The sequence below is a fragment of the Varroa jacobsoni genome, unplaced genomic scaffold (genome assembly GCF_002532875.2).
Source record: "Varroa jacobsoni isolate VJ856 unplaced genomic scaffold, vjacob_1.0 scaffold_1469, whole genome shotgun sequence".
Taxonomy (NCBI): domain Eukaryota; kingdom Metazoa; phylum Arthropoda; class Arachnida; order Mesostigmata; family Varroidae; genus Varroa; species Varroa jacobsoni.
The window spans coordinates 59,684-81,110 of NW_019214371.1; the positions used below are offsets into that span (position 1 = coordinate 59,684).

The 21,427-nt window shown below is 40.1% G+C and overlaps 1 protein-coding gene and 2 long non-coding RNA genes across 7 annotated transcripts; 2 read left to right on the forward strand and 1 right to left on the reverse strand.

The window, feature by feature from the left end:
* Positions 1–405: 405 nt before the first annotated feature.
* LOC147752131 (uncharacterized) lies at positions 406–4,238 on the forward strand. The gene is made up of 2 exons (XR_015314938.1): positions 406–1,503; positions 1,896–4,238. It is a non-coding gene; the product is annotated as an uncharacterized LOC147752131 (long non-coding RNA).
* LOC147752132 (uncharacterized) lies at positions 4,231–7,259 on the reverse strand. The gene is made up of 2 exons (XR_015314939.1): positions 6,346–7,259; positions 4,231–5,157 (listed from the first exon to the last, which is right to left on the reverse strand). It is a non-coding gene; the product is annotated as an uncharacterized LOC147752132 (long non-coding RNA).
* An 85-nt stretch (positions 7,260–7,344) lies between these two features.
* LOC111270402 (uncharacterized) lies at positions 7,345–21,413 on the forward strand. Of its 5 annotated transcripts, none has more exons than XM_022850610.2 (4): positions 7,345–7,430; positions 13,261–13,567; positions 18,972–19,215; positions 20,742–21,413. In XM_022850610.2, the coding sequence occupies exons 2-4, from the start codon at positions 13,365–13,367 to the stop codon at positions 20,886–20,888; spliced, it is 594 nt and encodes a 197-aa protein (XP_022706345.1). In that variant the 5' UTR covers positions 7,345–7,430; positions 13,261–13,364; the 3' UTR covers positions 20,889–21,413. The 5 variants fall into 5 exon arrangements, with proteins under 5 accessions (XP_022706345.1, XP_022706343.1, XP_022706342.1 ...); XM_022850608.2 differs by lacking the exon at positions 7,345–7,430 and adding an exon at positions 11,163–11,347; XM_022850607.2 differs by lacking the exon at positions 7,345–7,430 and adding an exon at positions 11,163–11,343.
* The last annotated feature ends 14 nt before the right edge of the window (positions 21,414–21,427 follow it).

Consider the following 21,427-nt stretch of genomic DNA (forward strand, 5'->3'; position numbering starts at 1 on the left):
ATATACAGTACAATGACAATAAGAAACTCCAAGGAGAATAAAACTCAAAAAAAAAACTCCAATAAACCCGATGCAGGTCGTAACAAAAAGCCAAACATCTGTCAGACTGGACGCTCTCCTAATCTCATTAATAGGTTTTTGCGGCACCAGGGATTTACAATACCATGGTCACGGCTTAAGAGTGTTCATAATAACAGACCGTAAATGTGTTATACAAAATTCATCTTAAGTGGGCTACAATAGAACCTGCATTTACTGAATAACGCTTTCCGATTACGTCATATATACAAAAACAACGGGATTCTTCTAGATAGATAGTATACTGAGACTAACATTTCAGATATTTCTCAGCGTCTTTGACCATGTAGTTAATGTTACGCTCAGACGGTTCTAAGAAAGCGCATCAATCTAGATTCGAGGGTGACAGTCGTAACGAGACTATCATCATATTTGATAACATTGCCTGCGTTGACCTGTGGACCGACCAGAATTTTAGACGTAATAATCTAGGTGCCGGCCAGCCCCAAAATGTTTCAATCAGTGCTTAAAGAGTAGCATTTTTTTCGTCCTCCGTTCATGCATTCACGTGCTGCATAGGGAACGTAGAGAATGGCAAGAACATGGCTATACAGGTGGCGAAATTCTTTCTGATTATTATTTGGACGTTTTCATGTATACGTCCGCCTTTTTGCTTTCTTTTTTTATTTCCTTTCGGTAAGAAACTAGAAATTTATTTTTTAATTAACTAGATTTTCCCTTCGTAGTCGCGAAACTGGGCTTTCTTTCCCTCGATAGGAGTTTTATCTGCCTGTCCTTGGTTCTCGCCATCTCTCTTACGGGAGGGGTATCTTTACTTACTTACGGGTCTTTGCCAATATGCTGTCAGCCGAATTGTCTTTTCAACGTATTTTGCTCACCGTATCTGTGGAAAAGACATTTGATTCATTTTGTACCCGCTTGCCAGTTAGCCAGCCCAAGGGAAATCACAGACGCTCTATGAAATCATTACAGTTCTGTGGTGATTTGCGCAATGACACGATTTTGCCGCCGTGTCATGGGATTTGTTTCAAAAGAGCAGCCGCTGATTACTGGAGGCCGTTTAGCCTGTGTGGCCAAAGTGAATTATAGTTACAAGAACTGCGTCCGCTAGCTCTGTCGCGTCAGACGCCTAGGTTGAACAAAACACAAGGCAAAGACAGAGCGATCGACTGAGATATAGCATAATGAAGAAAAGCTATGCAAGAACAGACAGGGTGTGTTTACAGCTACCGCCATTATTGCTATTTTTTCTTGTACGAAAGAACTATAGTTTACCATATCAGTCAGTTGCTAGCGGACTTACTCAGCGGAAGATTACAGTGAAAAAGGATTATTGATCTCGATATGAAGCAATAAGAATGTGTAGAAGTATCAACCATGCCGGAGTAGAACGTGAGCGCTGGAGTAAAGGAACTATCTGGCAATGACAATTAAACAGAGATGTATAGACGTTTAAATTGAGAGGTAAGAGTGAGAATGCAGAAATGCAATCATGTGTCTTTTTGTTACGGTAGTATTTATTTAGTTTCAGACAGGACTTTAGTACGCAATGAAACGGGTATGAGTATATTCGTCTGTATCCAACATCTATAAAATAGAGTAACGTTTTTGCTGAGGATGACGGGTGGGTTATAGGAAGACACCAAGGTACGTAACAGAAAACATCTAGTTAATTACATTTACGGTGTGGGATTTTCATTACGCTATCTATTACAGGCGCTTATTTATTGAATTAGGGTAAATATTAGAATCGTGGTGTTACAACACCACATTAAATTAATTGATAATGTAAGTTTAACAAAACAAATTGATCTGGCAGTTCTATTTTGTTTTTCTTTGTCTCTTTCATTTCCCAGCGTCCTATCGTCGATCCAATGTGGCGTCATTTCTGATGGCCAGAATGTGCTCTCTACATAAGATGCTTCATCTAGCATAACAATATAATAGCTCTCTGAACAAAGGTACCGAGCTCTCCTGTAGGACCGCGGGAGTCAACGATGAAGAAAGACGATGCCTCCTCGACATCGCGCACATCGTTGTAATGAACTTCCGTTTTTCCAGCAGGAGCAGCTATAGTGGTGGCATGAGCAAGATGCGCTCTGCGTTGGTAGCAAAGTGCAAGCAAGTTAAGTAGCAGAAAGTTGGCAATGGCAAACTCTGAGCTATTCGTCAGCTCTCAGCAGTTCCGTCCGTGTGGATCGATGCTTGCTAGCGACGCGCCGGGTAGCCGAAAACGACAGCCTGGACGTCGACTCAACGTAATCAATTTTTATCTCTACTTTTACTGCTCCTTCTCTTTTTAAAAAGGCGACACGAATGAAAGTTGACCAAATAACTCTGAGCTTTGGCAAGACCTTAAGGACAGCTGCAATTCCAGCGGATTACCTCGTGTAGTAGCTGAGCATAGTTGAAGGACGCCTGCAAGATCGGGTTATAACACGTTCAAAAAGAACCCATGAAGTACATGAATGAGCTGAAGCGGAAAGCAACGCTGAGTCATTTTTCTTGAAGGATACAAAGGCTAGAAAGCGAGTCTTTGGCGTCGACCGCTTTCGAGCAAGTTATTTCGAGACTGACTATTTGAATTTAAGCGCTGCGCAAGTGGCTTAATATTTCAAAGTCAGTACTAATTGAATATAGCTCATTCGTCAGCATAAATGATAGTCATTTACTTGATTCTGTTTATATAATAGCGCGTTGACAGCTATGAAAATCGTAGCTGATAATAATAACACCGTATGTATTTGTAAACATCGCTACTGCGTATTTAGAAAGTTGAAGGCTCGGACCTCGAATCTCGAAAGGATTATTCGAATGGTAAAACAAAATAATTATCAGAAATATTTCAAATGGATTCAATAATCGAGCGAATACTCATTGCTAGGCCTAATCACCTCTTCACAAATGAAGTACACTTTGAATTAAATTTAAGTTGACGAAATCGTTTGAAGTCGCGTGCTTTAATTGTGTATAATTTTCTAGTAAATATTCAGGCAGACTGATATCGTAGTTGTCTGAGGATAGGACATTGCTCTTGCACAATAAACTCAATCTCCTCGAACATTGCGAGTAATTTAAAACAATTCAGAAGTGAACTTGACCCCTTAATGTACATCGTCCTAGAAATTGCTAGGAAGGAGACCTTAAACGCACTGAAATTACAGCAGTCCGTACTAGTACTCTAAAACCCGTAAAGTCCGTAACTAGTACTTTAATAAATTTTACATTGATTTTCTGCTGTGTTTTCAGGCCAAGTCTGCTTTGTTGAAAAGTGCGCAATCATGACAAACGTATTCAATGAGCTAATTGTATAGTGATCTGTACGGTAATAAACAAATATGTTTATTACCGTACAGATTATTACCGTTTCCTTAGTGTTGTGCATGTTTTTGGTGAACATATATTGTCTGTCCTATAGCGCTCCTAAGCTTACTTGAACGCAGTCAGAATATTCGGAAGCATCAATGGACTCACCCATATGTGTATCGGCATTGTCATAAAGCGCAGGTGTGGACGTAGGAATTATGACGCTGTTTTTTCGTTTCGTGTCACGTGGTACTCTCAGTGCGGGTTTAAGAACTTCGAGATGCCGTTAAAAATAAAGCAGCCAAACTCTACAGCAGTAGGAATACTCCGGTTAAATTAATCGTTAATTAATCGTTGGGAAGGATCCAAATTCAGTATTTTGAATAGTAAAATAACGGAAGCTAGTATTATATATCAAAGTACTGGACTGAATTGTTTGTATTGATTCGGGCAATAAAATGGAAAGTAAATGTTGCAGTGGCACCAAAATCGCTTATTGACTAGACGACAAGAAAAACGGCTATATTAGAAACATACCGAAATTTATCTCTTGCGCATAAGGTAGCACATTTAGGACAACAATGAATAATATATATAAGACGAGGCTTTTTACTGCCCCACATTTTGGGTTTCCCCCATTCGAGGGTTACAAGACTACAGACTTACACTTTGTAAACGTATATAGCTTTCCCTCTAGTGATCCTCGGTTGATAAAAGGCAAAAACAACGAATGTAACGATAGACTTGGTATAATACTAGGTACGGTATTAAAAACGGAGCTTTTTTTTTATTGAAAATTGTTCTGGAGTTTGACTTACTTGATATTTTTTTTCCTTTAAAAATTGAAAAGTTTTACATGGGGCAAAATAAAATTTTTCTGAACAGTTTGCTTACTCGAGGTTGTGATTTTATTGCCGTGCTTCAGAGATCCAACAGCATTTGTTCTTTTTAGGAGTTTTTATGAAAACATTATTTAGAGAAAAAAAATTATTTAGAGGCTTTAAAATTCAATTTGTATAGTTCAGTTATACAATGTCGTATGCTCGCCATTTCACCTCTGTCCTATTCTTAGTTTTGATTTCGACTAAGAACTCGAATACCTTCTTGTGGTTCTGAGAGATTCGGCAGCTTACTTTATCAGCTAATTATTGAAGGTTCACGCGCTGCGTCTTGGACTATTCCTACTCATAAAACCACGTATACGTACGTGTAATTAAGCGGAGAAAAACTGAGGAAACAATCACTTCTGTATATTCTCAATATTATACTATCCTTTATCGTAATCCGCATTGTCAAAACTTAATCCATTATCACCTTCGTTTGCTTGTTCAGCGTCTACGAGTAACTTAAATATTAATGCCGTACATATAATATATATAAATGCCGTAACGACCTGGCCTAATCGGTAAATGAGATGAAATCACAACGATTGTTAGATTCTCAACTATGTTAGACTGAAAAAATTAAATATAGAATATGGTCATTGCTAGTACGCGTTGTGTATGTGACAGTAACCCCGCTGATGACTTGTTGAGGCGAGAGCTCGCGAAGCGCGCGACAACAAATGGACCCCCTTCGATGTAGGTACAGCCAAGCGGAGCTGATATAGGTTCCAAATTCACATTTGACGATGATATTTTAACGGTATCTTTGATTGCTAGTTGTAATGTACCTGGATAAATTCAGATATTTCACCGGATGTAATTCCGTTTGCAATATAGCTTCTCCTGATCTCGTCGCATGAAATTTTCAGGATACGTCTAGAAGTCCTGAGATCCATTCTTTTCAAAATAACGTGTTGAACCGCAAAACCTGTAACAGTAGAATCTACAAGTTGAAAGTTGTTTATCGACCGTGCTCTATTACTAATACGAGTCTTATTCGAACGCGCACAAACAAATTTATCCTCGTCACGATATGGACTTAGGAAGGAGCCTTGGTTAAACAGCTCACCGCTGTGTTTGCATGCTATTTAGGTATTAAGTAGACAGGCACCCACAACAGTAGTAAAGGCTCATGTAGGCTTCGTCGTGCACCGCATTAAAGGCCGACTCAGGTTTGATTCGTATCGGGTCGTCGTTAGCATCTTCCCACCATAAGATTACACACAACTTGAGCAATGTTCAATGCACTGCAACTAAAAACAATTAGGATCAAGCTAAAAACACAATATACCTGTCTAAAGTGGACGATCGCTAGTGGAATCCGACCTAATGAAATGATTGGCAGAATTTTGCCAAAAACTTAGAGCACTCATATAAAGAGTTATTATATTAAATTCTATTAAAATATTAAACACAGATTTAATTTTTTTTCTATTAGAATATTCTTAAAATTGTCTTTCGTCAGATAATAAGTCATAACAAGTGTATTTAATAGAAATCTTTTAGATCTGTTTTAAAACGTTGCTGTGATGTAGGTGTGCGTTCTAACCAGTAGGATGCATTTTATACGATTGACAGAAAAATATGCCCTTTGGGAGCACGCCTATCGTCTGAGGCTATCGAAGCAAATCTAAACGTATTTGATTTCAAGATAGTTCACGAAACAGTCATCAGTTCAATTTTAGTAAGTTATCATCAGTAGCCTCTTACTTACTATGTTAACTAGCCTCTCACTTATGTACTATATGTTATATCCTAAACCAAACACTGCAAAGCTAGAATTGCTCTTCTTCGGTGGACTAACTAGCAATAATAGTTGTCACTAACTGAAACTATCACACAACGTAATGCCTTGGGAGAGTACAATCTCGACACGGCCTATGTGTCAATTACTGATCCTTTTGAAATTGCAATTTAGTGTTGGCCCCGCAAGATGCTCTAAACCCAATGAATTAACAATTTGCCTCTCCTAAGTTCCCTTACCATGCACCTATCAACTTCGGATGAACACATTTTGCATTTTACTGAGAACTTCTTAAAAATCATGCATTGCTTACGTTTGTAGGAGTGCTTCGTGTTTAGCTAAAATGCGGTCGTTCTTACAAATGCCACTTACCAATGCGACGTTTCCTCCTTCAAAGATTCTGCCCATTCCACTGCTTCTTCTGTTCCCAGCCGACGTCTCGTCTGCCCCTTTTCCCATCTCGTCGTCCATTACGCGTTATTGCCGAGCGCACTAACTATGTTTACGAGCCAAGCGAAGTACGGATATCAATAAGAGTGGTAACAACAGTAGCAAAACGTACCATCTAACCTATTATTTAGTCCTCTATTCATCTAGGGATCGCAATCCATTAATATATTTATCGGCTTTTGGGCGTTGCCCTGTCTGTTTCTTCTTCCCTGTTAGCAGAGAGCACCAACTCGCTTTTCCAGGGCAGCAACCCAGAAAAGTTCACGGATTGCCTCTTATTACGACGGCGCTTCGAGTTCATTCGCTTGCCCAACCCATCGCCACTCCACGCTTGTCTTCTTTTATCGATTGTTTATCCATGTTCTTTTCGAACGGGTGTTTGTTGCTATATAAACGCGCCGGCGGTACATTTCCACGTTCGCCCAGCTGCTTGAGCGATATTTCGAGACTCTCTTCGGTTTAGGCGGCGCCGTTTTTTTTTTGTTCACCATCGTCTTCAGGATGCATCGCAGCGTCCGCGATCGTCGCCGCAATAATGTGTGCCGCAGTAATAATAATAACAACGGTGTGTGGGCCATGGACGATCCATTGTGTTACCGTTTGATTTGTTTAGGCCCGTCATCCGACCCCCCTGCCGGCCTCATGCATTGCCACTAGCAGATCTGTCTCAACTACAACTGCACATGTGGCACAGTCATTGCCTGCTCTGACCAGTCTGTACGCTATTGTGGGCAGACGTCGATGTGTTTGTCGTCGTTGCCGTTGTAGAACAATTATTCATCACACTGAATGGTCGACCTGCGCGATCGACAAGATATGAACAGTGAGCAGAAAAGTCGAAAACAACGTTTGTGCTATTTTGTGCGAAAGAGGGCGTATGTATTGACTGCCAATCTCACTGGTTGTTCCATTAATCTATCTCTGCCTGTTGGTAATTATCAGGTGACTGGTCAGGAATGCAGAGGTGGGAGACGGTTTGTGCAGTAATAGGAGGCCGATCTTTCGAAGTGAGTTGAGCAAGATATGCTGTGCTGATCCGTTAAACGTTAGGTTCGCTAGGGACACATTAGGGTATCAAAGAATATCGTGATAGCGTCGAAAATTCTATTGCACAACAGAACCAAAAAAGAATAAGATCAAGCAGCTAGTATTTAGGCCGCATAGCCTTAAAGCTGAAAAATTCAATAAAACCAGTCTAAAGGCAAGGTAAGAAAAAGAAAAGGCCAGAGCAAATTCAAGTTGTGCGCTTCTGAATATCATGGTTGTTGTATTGTACTAACCAAGACCAATGTTGCTAATATGCTTAATTATTCAGGACAAAAAGGCCGGAAGTGTCTCTCTATAGAGCATTTATCCCACTGCTAATTTTTTCTAAACGGCTTCCCTTGCGTTTATGGGATTTCGAATACCCGTTGGAAACTACAAGATTATTTTTCCCTAAAAAAGTATATGCAATATATTCTTGTGTCCTGAAAAATGTCCAATGAAAAGCAACGGTAACTTTCTTGGAGATAGGGTTAAAATGTCAAGTGTTAGTGAGCTGGTTTCAAGTTCTAATCCAAGCGTGCACAATCGTGCTCCATTGAACAGAGGCGTTGTATTATGTATGCATACGTCCGTAGAGATGAATCACATTCTCTAACAACAATATCCTAATTACCTTGTGGCTACATAAATGATTGCAAATACATATAAATATTGCATATAAGTATCTACAAAGCTTAACCGTAACACAATTAGTCTACATTGCTTCAGGTTCTTTCTCAAGTACTAGTGTATTCTGAATGACTGTCTAAGTTCTGAGTGTTAATAAAATGACTGAGTGAAAACACTGAAAGCCGAAAGAAAATTATGATTTGACGCAACTTAAAGAATATAGTTGGGCGAAATTTTGCTACTGGAAGTCTGGTAGGTTAGCGGATCGAGGCTGGAATAAACTGTCCCGAAAAGTAGTAGCGTGCAACGAAATGGAATCGAACCCTGCTAGCGGGTTACTCTATGCAAAGAAATTAGTGCTGGACAAACGGTCACGCAACTGGACGACGCTAGGATCAGCAATTCTATGAAGCGAAAGGCTACAGTGAAAAGGAGCATTTAGCCAATAGGGAAATGTTGGCAATAGTGACGCCATTTGCGGTCAATATGCTAGCCTTTGTCTACACTCTATAACAGGCCTAAGCAAGCTATCGTAGCCGAAGAAGACAGTGGCAGCGGATACGGCGCCTTTTGTAGAGCTTCTCGTATTTCTATATGGGTGAACGAAATCAAGATAAATCGACGACGTAGGAACATGGCGACGAAGGATGTGGCAAACAATGTGTACCGCATTCTCCAAGTTTAGCCTTTGCTTCGGCTTATAAAACCGCCTCTTGCCAACGCAGCTAGCATTCCGTAGGTACCTTGCTCCTAGAATCTAAATAGCCCATATGACCTGTGGTTAAGGCGAGAGGCAGCTTCGCACTAACGTCATCATTGACGCCATTATACAAAGGGCATTACCGCAACGCACAGCAGGATAACGAACAGAGCTAACGAAAGAAGCAAGATAATGTTTGCATCGAATAGCTAAAGTGGTTAGATCGCCCCATGAGCCCAGCGCCCAGCACGTCCGGCTGCGGGTGAAGCTCCGCATGCCATATGTCGTTTTCGGCCCTTTTCACACTGCTACTCTAGGCAAAAATGGAAAAAAATCAGGGAGAGGTATGAGACGATATAAACAGTGAGGTCATCGGTATTTGGGGGCTCAACGTATATGTTCGCCATCAGGTAATGATGCTCTCTGCCTCCTGCAGCCTTAGCCAGACTTGCTGTTCCATCACCAGCAGTGGAGTCTCGCATAATGGCATCTAACGATGTAAACTACATGCAGAAATAGCGCACAACAGCCACCCGTTTTAGCCTCATAAATTTTAGACCTTATTTATTCGTACGACGCCAAGTAATCTATTCCGTTCATAATATTTTCGGTAGGATCTTTTACGGGGATGCTCTCATCTCGCGACCTGTAAATCGTCACGTCTTATAACGTAGTGCATTACTGTTTACTGTCACGTATAGAAAAGCATGGCGCCATTTGGACTAACATTTGCTTGACGCTGTCAATAAGAATAACTGGTGCGGTTGGAGAGAAACAGTTATACCAACATATTCATCGAAGTATTATCTATTAGGTGGCTTACATAGGCTAACTACTATTCATTGACTTTCGAGGAAATCGCATTTAAAAACGCCTATGTCGATAAACTATATATCCTAATAGGTTGGGGTTGTAGGGGTCAGAAAAGGGGCCGTATGGGCCCCTTAGTAATTTCATACGAACAGGTCACTCAACAAAGCCAAAGGGAAGACTATTATGTTTTTTTAAATGAATATATTTTTTTTTATTTAATTAACATATTTTAGCTAAAAAGGACGATGCTTTTAATAACACCTATCGTCAATTTTGGTTTTGCTGCTCCGTGAAGCCGAGCTTACAAATGCTCAGTGACTAACACATCGACCAATTGCATTTTGTTCAAAAACGGTAACAACGTTTTCCGAGCCTACCCTGACCATAATGAATCCTCTATAACTATTGTAGTTATGCATAATTTTCGTATAAGTAATTGCTCGGAGCAAGTTCTGATTCATGATCTGCACCACGTGATGCATACGTCAGCAATACCGCTCTGTCTGGATGCAAATCGTCAAAATGTCTCTCCAAAAATCCGCCTGCGACTTATTTTTACAGCTACGAGAAACGACATTAGTATCTGAAAGAACTTCGTGCAAACTTCAATGCCTTAATTTCACTCGACGTTAAACACACAAACACATCTTTGCTAAATTGAGTTGTCCTCTGGGGCCACTTATTCCTTTTAATTCCTCTATGTAATAGATAGTTTCATTTATACTTGAAATGCAATACCTTATATAGCTCCGCGGTAACATATGTACATACATATAACGACCTTCATAAAACCTTTGAATGTGGCCCTTTAGGACAGGCGAAACTGTGTTAGAAGTAAAAAAAGAGTTTTACATAGAAAAAAAAGGATCTAGCTATCTGCCTTCTAAAACTTTATTAAAAAAAATTAAATTACGCGAATCAAACTAAATGTATGACTCATGTGTATGTAAAGGATTCTGAAATAGTAGTAATATTCGAGGTCAACGTTCTATTGTTAGAAAAAATGCAGTAAGCTATATAGCTTTTGTCCCAAACAACCCTGTCTTTCTCTTTATTTCGTGGTCTACCTGCATGTAAACGGGACCCGGATTTATGCTTGATCGTCGACTCGAGAGTTGTGACGCGGCTAAATTGTACTGTGTGTTACGCCCCCTGGCAGCTTCAGTCGAATGCCCGTTCTGGTCGCGGTGAGTTATTCATGGCATCGGAATTGCCCACTGGCATATTTGCGAGCGTCTGCACCAGTGACTCTTTTGACATATCTGGCGGCTCTCTATATACACTTCCCTCAGACTGAAAAGGATTAGTAGACCTATATATTTATTTTTACAACATGAATTATTATGTTTTATTTGTAACAATACATTCTTCTTGTAATCATACATGAAGCGCATACATTTATATATAACGGCTGAGCCAATTCCTACTGTTTCTGGTTTCCCTCTTATATCTGGATATTTTGCCTGTCGATGTTTACTAGTGTTCTGATATTCTTTAAGGACATTGCTATTCTCTCGCCCGTCTTCCAGCAGCGCATCGAAACCCAGACCCGTAAAGAAGACAGCAATAATAATCGAAGAAGAGAAGCAGACTGCACTTTCTCCGCTTGCTGCCAGAGTTGCCAACTTTTTCCCTTTCGTAAAATGTGCCTAGCTGCCTACTCCGTACAGCGATTTCAACGGTTTTGTTTAGCCAGTCACATAAGCCCATTTCTCGCCAGTCTTTCATGGCGCTGGCCAAGCAAGTATTTTGTGCGTAAGATCGCGTTTGGTCTTCTCCTTCAACTTCTCGATGTGTAGAATTTGCAACCTCTTATAGTAAGACACCTAGGTAGCTATGGAATCGCACAGGATACGATTTGTTGGAGAGGTGTTTATTAACAATGGGAAAGTTAAATATGGGAAGTAGTCAAACGTAAATTAAGTGACTGATGAGATCATTTACATTGTGAGTGCATTCGGTGTTAATATGAGTTTGTGCGCTCTCCACGCTCCGTATTGGTACGCTACTTGCGTTCCGATACTATGCGTCAATACTATATAGAACGAGTGGTAGAAGGGGGCCTTGACCTAGCGACATATATTTTGGGATTATGATAGAAACCTCAACTACATAGAACATTAGCTGTGTGTTAAGATATGTCTAGCTATTGAAGCCGTATAGAATTCCCGGAATAGTAGAAAATGTGACTAGGCCATAAAAAGAAGGAAGTTCTTCGGGCCTATAATACAATACAGTGGTTAATGCATAATGCAAGATACTTTCAGTCGGGACCGAATGTTGTGATTTTGCTACAGCGTTGTTTTTATGGAGGAGGCTGAATCAGGTAAAGTACAATGCCCTCTTCCGCCTTAACATCAGATGTCTGTGTATTCAAATTTGATCTGACTGGGCAAGGCAGACTCACGTAGACATACTTCAGATTTGAGCGCTAAGCAACTTCAAGAGAATATCCTCCTTGGAGACACCCAAAGATATTTTATTGTGTCACTATTTCTACCTAAGAGAAGATCATTAGAGCAAAGAGCACCTCAGTACGCGAAGGAATATCTTTACGGCATAATTTTCATACATAAAACGTTTCAAGCCTATGTGGCCTATAACAAAACTCATTGTTGATATATATATATATATATATATTTACTACCGATGTGTGTGATACGGTTCACGGTCATAAGTATGTTTAAACAAAATATATTTAGAGCAATTCTATTTGTTAACGCTCCGCCAATTAGTTGTGTCGCGCTCTGGATACTCAGCATTTCATCATAGATTTTTGCCCTGCACGGGAACATTACCGTGTGACGAATGTTGACCTGCATCTATGGATAACAAAAAGAGATCCACTGGAAAAATACGATAGCTTATTCTTGGTGTTATACATTCGATTGGCAGCGCTCTATTCAAGTACATTCCACAAGAACGTCTTACTTTTAGTTCTTGAGATTACCAGTTATTATGAGACGACCGTAAATATCGTAAATAGATCGTATATAAAGACGACCGTATTTTGTAAATAAAAGAGCGACACATCTTTCAGATTGCCGCTCAGCAGGTTACATGCCAATGAAGAATATCTTAATGCCACATAGTTCTCATTAGAGTCAGCCTCACAGATCACACGTGTGACCGTCATAGCCTACGGCCGTCATAGCTTAAACGGCTTTGATGGGGCCCACAGGGATATTCTGTGAGAAACGAACCGTTGGACATCGACGAAAAGTCTTGAATCATCGTCATTCGGAAGATACCAGCGCGGTCGATTTATCATTTTGATCATTACCGGTCACGTAAAAGCATTAGAAGCGATGAACTAAATGGTCCAAAAAATAATGCACGTACACTGCTTAAGCTCGAGATATTACTTCCTTTGTGAATGACTAAAAGCGGTCCGTAGTTAATCAAGTGGTAGTATTGCGCAGAATATCTTGAAGCGTTTTGTTAATTTTTGACAGCTATTTTACAGCCTAACAATGGTTGCATCAGAGCGAATGGGTTCACAAAGCGTTTTAGCTTCGGCCTGCTGATAATTATAAAACGATGGGGTAGAAAATAGAATCTTTTGATTGCACTGACGTATCAACAAGTCCTGTCTCGTTCCATTTTCTTGCAAAAAAACTGACTCAACCAAGCTGACTTATACGTTTTATTTTTGCGTGAATTTGCAGTGTTCTAGGCGATTCATCCGACAGGATTAAGTAACAACTCCCTGTATCATAAGCAGCTAAAATCGTATTTAGGTTGATGCGATTATAGCTCATACTTTATCAGCATGTGGAAGTGCCGCTTTCGAGCGAACGAAGGTCGGGATTTGGTACGCGAGCGGATTCGCGCTGACGTTATGGACTTCGTAGCCTTACCCACAACGGTGACAGGGGTACGCTATGATGGTCACCGTGAACCCGAGAGTACGGGGCTTCACAATGACAATTATCGACCAGTCAGCAATGCGGTTGTGCCCAAATGCCCTCTCAGGTTAGTTACGTACAATTTTTCTTCGCTTTTCCTTATCATTCTTAACAAATAAAAGGCGATGATAAATGCGCTGAAACGGAAAAGAATTTTTTGTCACATTAAAGGGTTGATCGCGTTCGACCTTAGCAACAGGACTTTCGCTTACGGGACAAGATAAATTATCAAAACCTGGTACTTGGCGCTCGCTATGGAACATGGCCTAAAATAATATTTCGAAGCTTTTCGCTTGTAGAAGAAGTCCCAGTGGTAGCGAGCACGGACGGCAAAGATATTCTAGTTACAACGCGCAGAGACTACAGTTTAGAAAGTAAAAAGCAGATCGGTCTAGCGAACATGATCCAACGTGTGGAGACGTGTGCGGTAAGGGGAAAGGAAAACCATAAACCTAATTCCTTCTTACGAAACGTAGTAGAGATAGAAATCAAAGAGCTAACCCAATGCTTAGGCGTTATGGCTAATCGAATTCTTGTGATTTCTGCATCAACGAAATGGCAGAGAGGGCAACGAGGATAGTAAAGGGGGCGGCCAAGGAGGTACCGAAGGTAGCGGATAGTGTACCAAAATCCTGTCGATAGGAAAGAATGCCCCAGAAAACAAGAAAGAGGCTCTTAGCGACCATGACTGAGCCCACCATACTATATGCTACACCTACACGGGGGCAGGTCGTGATGTGATAGAAGAAAAACAAAGACATTCAAAATGCAGGGGTTCGTGACAATATAAGGGCTATACACCTATAAACGCCATAATTGCTCTAGTACATTCAAGGTGTAGCAAACAGAAATATAAAAAACCCAAGCTGAAGCCCAGAAGGAAGAGACAATGGTGGAAAAATGGCAACAGATATGGTGAACCTTACCGAAGAACATTCCAAACGAACGGACTTGTCGCTTGACTACTGACCTGATCAAGTAGTTCTGGCAAAAATCATAGCGTTATCACATACCACTCCTGCCAACTTCTGACTGAGCTCGAAAATTCTTAAAATTGCAAACGTCAACGTTGCAGAAAATTGAAAACGTCATATTTTTTACATATGGCGCAAGAATGTGACATAAGCCGTTCTCCACTGCGATGCTGCTCGAGGTCACTGGCAAAGGATGAAATTTTTTCAGGATAACGTATAGGATAGTGACAGAACTTGTTGCTGGAATGATTAAGAGGGGATATGTATTGGTATAAACGTAGCGTTTCACTACGTTTCTACTTCACAAGTCTAATGTGCAAACGGTTCTGATACGACTGCGTAACAGAATTACACGACTAACATTTAGTAGAAGCTGATCTTGCTCTTTCGGGCAAATAGCATATACACGAGAGGTCTGGAAACGCTTTACAGTTCATTCTCTATAAAAATTAGTTTTCGTTTTTTTAGGGTTAGAATATGAACATTCATGTAATGACTGTACTGGTAGAGGTATATTTCATCAATGGATGTAGCAGAAATCTGATCCTATCGATGCAATAGAGTTTCTAACTTCCTACGCTACCGCGAAAACTTGAGGAGTCAGAAGACCCGGAACTTCTAATGCTCATCACAATAAAGAAATTATCCCTACAACTTTTCCTCGCCATAGCGTTTCTTTACCTATCGTGGGTTGTATAAATCAACATGATCTTTCTCGTAAAATTGCGTGATGAAGTCTTCCGTCGTACAACTGTCTTGCGTTTCTGACTCGAAGACAATATATTAGTAGACGCGCCTCTTTTACTATGTGTGTTCTATGGATCTGGATAAACTACATCGAACTTATAGGGAGCCTGAACATTTGGTACGATGGAATTTCTGGTATTTTTCTATATGTTCTACAGGGAATGCTACTAATTTTTGTATCAGTGCGCGCACCCGTCCCACAGCTTCGTTACTGACCAATTGTCAAATTATGATAACAATAACCGAGCTCAGTATACTATACCTTCTTTTTTTCGTGCATTCATTTACATGAAAGATATTTTTATGTACCCTTAATCAGCTAGATAGAAGCTACAGGCTGGATTATAAGTTTGCGGAGGTTCTGAAAGTAAGTCATATCCCATGAACCAACGGTCTCCTGTCGCACCAACTAAAGTTCAGTTTTCAACAAATATCCTAGAAGTAGGAATTGCTGAATTGCACCTGTGAACTGGCCAACACGCGGGCCGACAAGACCGTGAATGTAGACAGTAGGTGCCCTGTGGTACGACGACTACACAGCTTTAAATCCTATTTACAACAACTGCGTTTAAACGGGCCTTCGTGTTCGCCGAAACAGTTGATAGAAGTTATGGGGAGCACTTCAAGTTTCTTATATTGTTACAGCGTAGGGCCTGCAGGAGGAACTCGGCTTAGAACTAACATATCTAGATCTGTATATATATAGATTCTTCAAGTTCTCTAGGGCTTCAGATCCTTGCATAGAACGCAGCACTCTTCAGGCAGGTAAAATTTCAACAACAAAGGCAAATTTACGACGTTTTCAGCTTGTCCGTACAGTGCAGTCTAGATAGAGTAACGTTTCTCTAAATTGTCTATTAACGCTTTAGGTATATATGAACTAGCGTTTAAGGGTATATATGAATAAACCGAAACGGTTATCTCTCTACCTGTTTTCGTTGTGGAAACTTGACAAAGTTCATAAATATAACGTATTTGATCGATAAATATGAGTTTATTACGTAATTGCAAGTTGCTATAATACTGTGTTATAATGTGATAGCGTCAGTATATATCTGAGATACTGAGCAATGTGGCAATTCGACTGGTTTTATTGACTGATATTATGTTATACAGATATAAACATAATATTTAGCTACACAGCTGAAAAAAAAACTGTTCATTCTAATCATTTGCCTCTCTTCTGTTAAAGAACCTTTTCAAACAGTCCGGTGACCCATGGTTCATCCTATAGATGAAACTAATGACCCAATCACCATAAATAATCAATCTGCCATTTATTCTAACCTAGCCTTCACGTTAGAATATATGATCGTGTACTTATTACATCGATATCGCTTAAAATGCTTAAGAATTACAGTCCTTTACGAAGCACATCCCGCACAAAATCGATTATACTATCCAATATACATGTTCTAACACGTTCAACCGATACCCTGATACACCATCCGGAAGTACAATAGGGTTTTATTCCTAGCTTAACAGACTTTTCAGGAGTAGGCAATCAGAAATATCGACGCGGCTGTCCAGTCACATGATCATAAAACTAAAATAAGGCTCCGTCCACCGTTTTCTCCTGACGTCCTCAACCCTAAGACAGTTCCACTCAATAAGATCCTTCGCGGAACATTTTATCTCAATAACGGGCTAGCCGACCATAGCTTTATTTATTCCCCCGCGAACTTTTAAGATTCGTCGCTTACTACAGTTGTAGCAGACTTTTAGCGCTTCTCTCGCACAAGTTAACGAACTTAGTAAGACGCAACAGTTGCCTTTGTTTACCGGTCCCGGGAACGTTTGATTTCGGTTGCCCCAAGTCAATCTTTAAAAACGAATGACGTAAGCGTCGTGGGACACCCACAACTGTTTGATGGATTCCTTTACTTTTTCAAGTGATTACTTACATGCGAATTGAAGCCGATGCGACCTCAGCAACCGTTTCTCTCAGATGAAATTACAGAGATTCTTGCCTGTATCTCCGTGATATCCGCAATCCTCCGTTAGGTAAGACGATACTTTGCCGGGAAATCTTTTTCGCATCTTCGATTTAAACACGTTACATGCATCTGTATGCGCAGCATTATGAAGCACTTATGGCAACGGGTTGGCATCAACCCATAACAGGATTAGGAAGATTAAAACGCGGATAAAACCAATCGCTGACGAACACTGCAGTTTCCCAGTTGCAACTCCGACTTTGAGCAACCGAGCACCGGCAGCTCTGACGGTGGTGCAAAGCGATGAAGTGAATCGTTTAGCTTGGCAAGTATATAACGAGTCAGTACGTTACCTCCTATTTGCTTACGCTGGCCAAGCTTCTTACAGCGTAACCCCAGTTTGCTGCGCATGCTTTTGTTTACTACATTTCTATGTTAGGGTGTGTTCATGTTTAGGTTAACTCACCAGTTGCTCTTCTCTCTAGTACCAAATGCGGCTGGCTACGTAATTACCATTGGTAAAACTAAAGACTATTGCTCTACGGTTTAGAAGTTTTTGTTCAAAGAGCTCAGCGAAAACCTTCATGCAGTGAACGAATTTTTCTAAGCCCTTAAGAGACCTTTGTTCCTGCATAAAGTTGCCTAATATCCATTAGGTACAAAAAAAAAACTCATGCAACATATTGCACTAAACTTTCGGTGTTTCTAGGGGGATCTGGCAGATTAATGCAATGCGTCCGGCTTCGGGAGTTCACTCACCTGTTCGAACGCAACTCTGTAGGGTCACGACTTTATACTGACTTTGTGACGTATTTAGCGTTTTACATTGCCCGTTTGTATACGACCCTTTTCTGGCACCACAATACTTACGTAGTAAGTTCTAAATTTGATTATACTCATTTTTGACCTTGTCTTCCTTTCTACGGTTACGAAACAGACTGTATAAAAGTAAAGCATTTTGGTGCTGAGCCCATACATACATGTTCATATATAGAAACGAACTGCAGAGTCAGTAAAACCCTAGAACGTATCCAAGCAACTAGCGTCCTTGCAAAATAATCAAAAATACATTGAATGCCCCACTGCTTTCGCTGTAATAAGCGGCGCTCGGTTTCCTTACCTCCGCAGCAATTGTTCTGCTAATTACCTAATAATATCGTTAACCAATATCAACAGGCCGTGCATTTCTCATTTAATGAAGTTATCGCTAAATCTTCGTTCTATACGAAACGAAACTCATATTCTAGACAATAAAAGCACGGGCAGCAGATCAACTGCAAGTAAATTGCAAACTCGTTTGGCATGCACCGGACGAACTTGCGGCCAGACGGCTATTTCAAGTTCCGTATTTCAGCGGCCCCTGTGTTATCTTGATATTGATCGTACAGCCATTAGGCGTTCCAATAGAAGCAGAGGCGACCACAAGGCTTTTTAGTAGGACGACGTATGCACAATTGCTGATAGTAAACATATTGCATTTGCTTAATTCAACAACTGACGAACGCAACACGACGCTATAGATTTCTCTAGAAGGGCTTTCGATAAGCGCATTCGACACACGTGTGCGGAAATCTTTTGCTCGCAAACTACAACATTATTTATGTACAGAAAAAGCACCACGGCCAAATGTGGCCAGGTATGCGCCTGTACTCCCGCAAATATCTATCTCTACATCAAAAAGGTACCAAGTGTTATAAGACCGGATCTATTCGATGTGCATGCCCCTGATCCACGCAAACGTATTGTTCAGTTTGTAAGTAATTTAAACTGACTTACATAAAAGACACGCTAAACATTTACTACTGGATTGCAGGAATTTTGCTACAGGAACGATAAGTCCAGCGGGCTCGGAAGCGAGTCTAAGCTGCCCTAGATCGGAGTACGCTAGGTCCGCGATGCCGCTTTCAATACATGCCCCATCTACTCGTTGTACCGTCTATGATGACATTGACCTCGAGGCTGACGAGATTGCTCAAAAACTCAAAGAGATGCAGTTGAAAAAGGTCTATACGGCTGTTTTGGATGATGAAACAGACGTCGACGATTCTCAGGATAAGGTACTTTAGCGTATCGTGCTTTATAAATCCACTCGCCATTAGAATGCTTCGGTGTTTCCCCCATTGTAACAAAGCTGGCAGGTTCTTAAAAAAGAACTTTTTTTTCTTGTAGATATAAACACAGAGCTAAGGAATTGCCAAATATTTCGTCTATTTATACCTATTCTCATTAAATAGATGACTTATCATTTTGAACTACCAGTAAATTATGCACGACGTCAGCATCAATCTAAGGTTACAGAATTCAAATGATAAGACATCGTTATAACTGCTGAATTCGGGTAGATACTGCCGGAATTGTCTTTTTTATAATTCTATTCTTCTATGCTTTAACTATTTCGAAACAAAACTCGCGTTGGTTTACTATGGTGCCTGTTCATTCATTCCTCAGTTCATACTCTGGACTGAGATTAGGAAAATGCTATGAAATCGTTGCAAAACACAAACGTCTGGCGGCCTTTTTTCGGCACAGAGGGTTCGTTGTAAAGCGTGCAAGCTCACGTAATAGACCGATCTCGCAGAATCACTGAATTGATTTACGTATACAGGCCTCGACGCCTTGATAGATCACCCAGCTCCTTCCACTCTGGAAAATCACATCGTAAAATCACGCTATGCAAACCTTCTTTTCTATATTGCCTTCGCTTATTGACGTAGTCCTATGGATGGGACGACTGGAAAATGGTCCCGATTCCTGTGGATGTGATCGAATATAGAATCCCTTTAGCCAGCGAAAAGTATGAATAATATCCGTACACTGCATATACGAATCACATAAATACTGTATAAATATATACAATTTGTATCACATACGCGAGCGCTGATATAAATATGGCCGCCCGAAACACCCGCTACAAGAATAGTAAGTTAGGTTGTTTTTATTGTGAAGCCTGTTACGCTGAAATTAGTTCCTCTGTGGCTGCTCATTTTAAACACTACGGTGATACTTATTATGGCTTCTATTCGGACTTGCCAGTTTTTGACGAATCGCTAAGTTATTTTCCTTAATCTCAATTTCGGCTTATTTGGCTCTTTTTAATTATCAATAAAATAGTCCCTGCTTGGGAATGTTTAAAGTATTGAAATAGAGCACTTTAATCTTGACCTATATACTTTCAGTATTCGTATGAGACTCAAATGCTTTGCTTGTCATATAGGATGGCCTGTTAGGACGCTGAATTTGAATGGATTAGGCTAATAAATACAACTATACTAGCTGGTAAATTAGCCTTAAGCAAAACTTTGTCGTCAACCTATGAAGAATAGAGGTTCGTGGCCTCGGTATATCAAGGTAATCCAATCATGCTCTTCGCGAGCTCAATGGCATGGGTAGGACTCTAATATAACAAAACGAAAACAGTATTTGTATTAGACTGTGTGACCTGAAGAAAAGGGAGCGTAGGAATGTGGAGGGCAGGCGCTTAATTAACAATACGAATAGTTTTCCACAAATTCTAGCGATTTGAAATTTCCAATGGGAGTTTTTTTCACTGATTGCTTAAAACGACTATGACCTCCTGTTTCAGGTATCACCATTTTCAAAAATGCACTACTCGAACGTACCGTCCCTGGTTCTTCGCCATTCACAAATGAGATCAGTACCATCGGCGGACGAATACGCTAAAATGCTTGAGAAATACGGAAACATCGTCGGAAAAAGCAGTCTGCTCTAAAAGTCACATAATTATAAGACCTTTTCATACCAATAGGCTAATGAAATTGAAATATTTTTATCCTTTATATAGAACTCTCAATTGGAAATAAAAATTACTCGTTTCAACTAGCTACACGAATTACAGGTTGAAATAAATAAAAATACAACAAGACATATACCTGAACAAATATACGTGTAAATTTTACTTTTGATATTACTGAATGCACAATGAAATTTATACTTGATTTTATAAGGTACACATAGATGTACAATTTGTTAACTTATATAATTATCAATGGGCGCTATTTAGGTTAAGTAAGACCCATATTAAAATCATAATGCCTAACTTTTGCTATTTTTTATTCATGCTTGTTCAGGCGCATTCATTTACTAGTGACTTAGTCAACACAGAACAACATTGTTTTTGTCTTAATTATGATTCAAGTAGTTGAATACATTTTGTTGTTTGTTGTAAATCCGCCTCCTGTAACGTCGAACGAATGTAAATAAATAGAGATAATGTACTAATGGATCAAACTAGAAATCTTCTAAATTGTT